The following is a 5,367-nucleotide window of genomic DNA, read 5'->3' as shown; positions in this document are numbered from 1 at the left end:
TTATGTTGGATGTAATTTAATAAAAGATAAAACAGAGACGAGAAATATTTGGTGGTTATTAGAAGTGTAAATGTTCATACTTTCACAAATTACAATGTACATTTTGAGCAATCGACCACTACAGTATTTAAGCTGTTCAAGAGCTAGTAATTAGTAACGCTTATGCATATAATTAGAGGCACATGACCTTGAAACTAGCAACTATTTTCCTTGGAACAAAGCTGGGGATTTTAGGATACAAATTTTACGCCCAAATATGGACAAAAATAAGATCGAAGCTGCACATGCAGCAAAACGCACAAGATATGTTACATCCAAAAAAGGAAATTTTTAAATTTAAAAAAGCCCAGCTCTGAACCAGAGTTCAACGCTTCAAGATCACAAGCTTCTGATAAAATAGAATAAATAAAATTAAATGATCTGGGGAAAAAAGCACAACCACGGTTGAAGACGATTTATTCAAAACAGAGTTGCAGTGCTTAGTTTGGGATGTTACACTAGAGCTTGTTTTCCATTCCCTGTAGCCTTCAATTAAGGAAAATTTATGCAGCCAAACTAAGCTCACTTGAGGCCCCTTGTATCCAGATTACTGTAAGAGTTTGAAAGAGTAATTACCTCATTCTCCACACTGAACACCCATGCCAGCCTGAATTAAAAAGCTAAAAAAATGTATGCCAAAAGTTTCTCTACAATGGCTAAGTGGAAGGGTCTGAAATGACTCACTCTAAATTTCAACTAAAGTAACTTGCTTTTAGTCTACCTTTTATGCAAGGCAAGCTATACACAAACGTTTGAAATCAATAGCTACCGATCTACAGTATGCCTGCAAAAGTTTATCAATCAAGATTTAAGTTTTGAAGGTTTGTTTTGACTGAAAAGATAAGTGACAATCAACTGAATACATTTCAGATTTCCAGGGTTAGCAAATTTAACAGTTATAACACACCTACTTCTAACCGCAAGTCCAAAAGTAAAAATAATAAAAATTTCATAAATTATTACAGTCATACAAGTAAATTTCCCACTAAATTATTACCTTAGTAATACTAGCCTTCTCCTCAAAGAAAGGTCTTTTTAAACAGTGTCCTCAAAGCCTTTTTTCAAAATTTCATCTTGCTTCTTCATGAAGCCTTCGCTTTTATCATGATATGATTGTACATTGAGCAACCAACGGTAACAAATGATCCACTCTCATAGGTTTAAGTCTTTCAGTGCTTCAGGTCAGCTTTGCAATCTTCCAGTTCTCTGGCTAAATGTGCTACACGCTTTTTCCAGGAATTCACCTCAGCTGCAAAAAAGATAAATAAAAGAAAACAGAAATGAGAAAGGGTATTGGTGAATTAGCCTCACGTTCTCAGATAGCAGACTTCTTTTCTGTTGATACTAGTTTCGGGGATGAAGAAAAAGAAGACGGCTATCAAAGAAAAACATTTGAGCCCACACATGCATTGCCAAGTGACCAAAAGACAATATTGCACATGAATGCATAAAGCCTGTACACCATAAATTATGAGCTATCCTATGATTTCAACAAACATCACAACATCATACTTCTAGGGCTTAGATTTAAAAAGTTAAAAAAGAACTTGTTTTGAAAAGCAGTTTGTTAATAAACAAACTTTGCAAGTCCATCTTACTGCTTGTACTCCATCAAAAAATTAATGTAAGCTTACTTATCATGATTTTACTGCACGCAATTACAGAAATACACTACAATTGAAGATTACCCAAAAAAACTCTCCAAAGAAACCTTCATGGGCAAACATGTTAAAAGAATACTGAATTTATCTTGTTTTCTTCTTTAGAATCTTTTGCCAAACTGTCCAACAACAAAATGCTAGGTTATCTAAATAGCCAATTAAAACGTCAAGCTTACAAGATTGCATATGCACGGTGAAGTTTGGAGGAAGAATTACATGTACACCGGCCTTTGCTGCAATATAGTCATCGATTGGTACAAAAAGTAACAGTCCCCATGCTTTAAATGTTTTTCTCAAATTAAAGCAAAAGGTAACTTTCGAATTAGTTTATAATTCCTCCCAAGGTAAATAGCGCTAGTCAAAACAAAAAAGCGTGCATCTACTGTCCACGTGTGTATTGTGTAATGGAAGTAAATCTGATTGGCTGATGAAGGATTTGTCAACCCCATCACAAAAAGTAGGCAGGAGGAATTTTGAAGAGGAATTTGGTCAGGCTCTATTTTTCCTTTCGCCACCCCAGTGCGTACCATGCAAAACTAAATTAGAGACTGATTGCAGGTTATCAATAACTCATTGTGACTTGAAGTGCTTTCTTGCCTCACAGAGGAAAGCCTGTCAACAGAGTCTCCTTGAAATGATAGTTTGTATTGGTAGAGAGGCAGAGACTGCTCTGGCTCAAAGCATTACCTGGAAAGTATTTACAAGAGTTCTTACAGGTGACTGTACAAGACCTAAGTTTAACATGTGCAGGGTAAATTTGGGCTCAATGCATCCGATTCAGGCCCGTCCTCTGCAACACTGCAAGAATCTTTGAGATGAGATAACAGCATGCTTCAGCAAAGCTCCTCATCTGGTCTGTGCAGACGCTATGATACTTATATAGTGGGCTGAATTTCGTGATGAATTCGCAGAGGAAAGAGCGGAATTATGTAATATGGAACAAGAGAGTGTTTCAGATAAATAACAGCCCTACCTTTTACCAGTCAGTAAATGGTTCTACCAAGCACCTATTACCAAATCTAACTTAACAACAATGTAACTACTTGTCTACTTTGATCTATTTGCCATACCTAACTGCCATGGATGGCAATTAGACCAAAGTGCATTGCACATCCAGTCTCAAACACTTATTTTGAGAAGCCTCTGAAATGGTGCATTTACATTTTTAGCAAAGAAAACATCGTGCAGAGTGACATCTCTAATATTTAGTTTTAGTATTGTATAGACACGAAAGTTTTACTGGAAAATACACCACTCATAAAATTTGTACAAAACTACATCCAGGACCCGAGTGGCATATTTTCCATATCCTCACTAGTGAGGATGTTGATGACATGATTTCCTGCCTTTGCATGGTTGTTTGTGCAGACAGTCAGTGAAAAATGGCAAGTGGTAGATTCATCAAGTTCTCTGAAGCTGACGTAAAATCCTACTCTGAGAGACAAGAAAATGCAAACACGGAGAATAAAACTTCATACAACTTAAAATTATTCAAGGCGTTCCTTGCAAGTGAAGAAGACATGTGGAAATTGAAGAAATTCCTGCCGCCGAGCTGCAAGAGTTTGCGATAAAGTTTGTGCTCGGTATTACAAAGAAAATAGTAAAAAGAAATAGTAAATAGTATAATAAAAAAAAAATTACACAGTGGCTTGACGATAAGAATTTCCTGCCGCCGAGCTGCAAGAGTTTGCGATAAAGTTTGTGCTCGGTATTACAAAGAAAATAGTAAAAAGAAATAGTAAATAGTATAAAAAAAAAATTACACAGTGGCTTGACGATAAGAATTTTACTTTTTGGTGTTAAAAACAATATTTTACTGCTCGGAATAAAATTCATGTCTTTGCCCCGCCACGTAATAACCTCAATACAATTACCCGGTATTTTCTTTAGACACTCACTTTTCAGTTTGTCACGTTGGGATACCAGAATCTTTGCCCCTGCTTGATAGGTGGCACATTCTATTTCCAGATTTGTAATCTGCTGTTCTCTTGTTTCTATCTCATCTTCAAATTGCTCCTGACGCTGATCATATTTTCTGTGTCTCCGTTCTAATTTGATTAACTTCACCAAGTCACAGTCTGACTCTTCACTCAATTTGACAATCTTGGACTCTGCCGTATTTAATCTTGCTAAAAGCTCACTCAACTCAGCTTGGATGGTGCTGCATCTGACCTTTGCTTCCTCAAGTTTAGCTTCCTTCTCATCTGCTTGCCTTTTTGCATCTCTAACTTTGATCTCGAGCATGACAAGCTGGTCATCAACTTCAAATCCTTTTGCTTCCAGAGCCTTTCTTATCTTCTCACTTTCTTCTGCTTCCTCTTCTTTGGCTGAATGCCCTAATTCTTTCTCTTTTACTGCTGCACTCACACTTTCCAACTCTTTCTTCTTCTCTGAGATCTTGTCTTGAAGTCCACGCACTTCGTCCTCAGCCATTTCTGCCCTCCCTTCGGCATGCCCAACGTACCTAATCAAATCTTTATGCCTGTTCTCTGCCCGCTTAATGTCTTCTAGGGTCTCCTTCGCTTTCCTTTTCAGAGCATCCATGTCACTGGATCAACTAACTCCAGCAGGCACTGGATTGCAAAATCCTGTTTTAAAATAGCAGCAAAAAAAAGAGGAGATAAACTGACAGCCATGTCCTTTGAATTGTTCAAAGAGAAAGGAGAGAAACATAACAAGCTAAGACATCTGATAATACCGGTTCAATGCATCCTTTTTAATAGTTTAGTGGAGAGGACAATTTTTGACTGGTTAACCCACTGATTCCTCAGGTACTCTAGCACACCCCCAGTTGACGAGTAAAATCGTCTGGCATTAGCCAGAAGTCAATGGGTTAATGCACCTTTAAAATCTTTGCGGTCTTAAAGAGACATTGGGCATAATAATTAGACTTGTTCATCAAAATAACATTAATAATAAGGGCAGGGACCTCTCTCTTTAGCACTAAAAATGCTGGAGCATACACAATAAAAACAGAATGTAGCTACATGCACGATGCACCCCCAAAATTGGAATTTTATAATTCACGGAATGCAACTGCAATTGTAGCTTTCATGTATGTGCATATTATTAATTCATTATGAAAGACTAAAATTATCACAAGAAAAAACGCCATCAACTCTTCCTTAGAATAAAAAAAAGTACAATCGATCGAAACCTTTTCACAAAAACACGAGATCACGACTGCAAAGGTAGGGAATGAGAGAAAAAAATCCTTAGGTCCTCGCGCTCGTTCGATGTCTACATGTATATATAGAACAACAAACTTTCATATTTCTCATCTCTGATAAAATCCTCTTAAGGCTTTAAATACATAACCAAAAGGTCGTGATGAGGTGGCTTTCAAGCAGAGCTCCCGAACAGCTAAAGGCTCACACAAATGAATGCCCATTCATAAACAGTACAACGATGGCGTCCAAGCATATTGACTCTTTCGTTCGCATCACCATCTACCTTCGATAACTAGAGATCAAGTTTTGAGCTAGGGCATGTAAATTGCACCCTTTTCCGATGGCGATAGCCAACATTGTGAAACATTACCTGATTTGCTGAGAAAGTATCTAAAATGAAGCGTCTTCAACCACACCTCGCAGTCTGTTGAATTTCAGGGCGTGCAAAAAATTTTACACATGATATACTACGTTGTGTAAGAATACGCAGATTATCC

The 5,367-nt window shown here is 37.3% G+C and overlaps 1 protein-coding gene across 1 annotated transcript; it reads right to left on the bottom strand.

Moving 5' to 3' along the window:
• On the bottom strand, nucleotides 1–5,367 carry LOC138041003 (tropomyosin A-like). Its single transcript, XM_068886764.1, has 3 exons — nucleotides 5,241–5,367; nucleotides 3,599–4,288; nucleotides 1–1,288 (listed from the first exon to the last, which is right to left on the bottom strand). The coding sequence occupies exons 2-3, from the start codon at nucleotides 4,242–4,244 to the stop codon at nucleotides 1,209–1,211; spliced, it is 726 nt and encodes a 241-aa protein (XP_068742865.1). The 5' UTR covers nucleotides 4,245–4,288; nucleotides 5,241–5,367; the 3' UTR covers nucleotides 1–1,208.

This window comes from Montipora capricornis, chromosome 3 (assembly GCF_036669925.1).
Source record: "Montipora capricornis isolate CH-2021 chromosome 3, ASM3666992v2, whole genome shotgun sequence".
In the NCBI taxonomy this organism is placed as follows: Eukaryota; Metazoa; Cnidaria; class Anthozoa; order Scleractinia; family Acroporidae; genus Montipora; species Montipora capricornis.
The sequence above is the reverse complement of the archived record's forward strand: the minus strand, read 5'-3'. Positions and strand labels throughout refer to the sequence as shown.

Excerpts from the sequence above, each read along its gene's own strand:
- LOC138041003 (XM_068886764.1), bottom strand. The coding sequence starts at position 4,244 with ATGGATGCTCTGAAAAGGAAAGCGAAGGAGACCCTAGAAGACATTAAG. Across the intron at positions 1,289-3,598 it reads CCAACGTGACAAACTGAAAA|CTGAGGTGAATTCCTGGAAA; the intron begins GTGAGTGTCTAA and ends TCTTTTTTGCAG.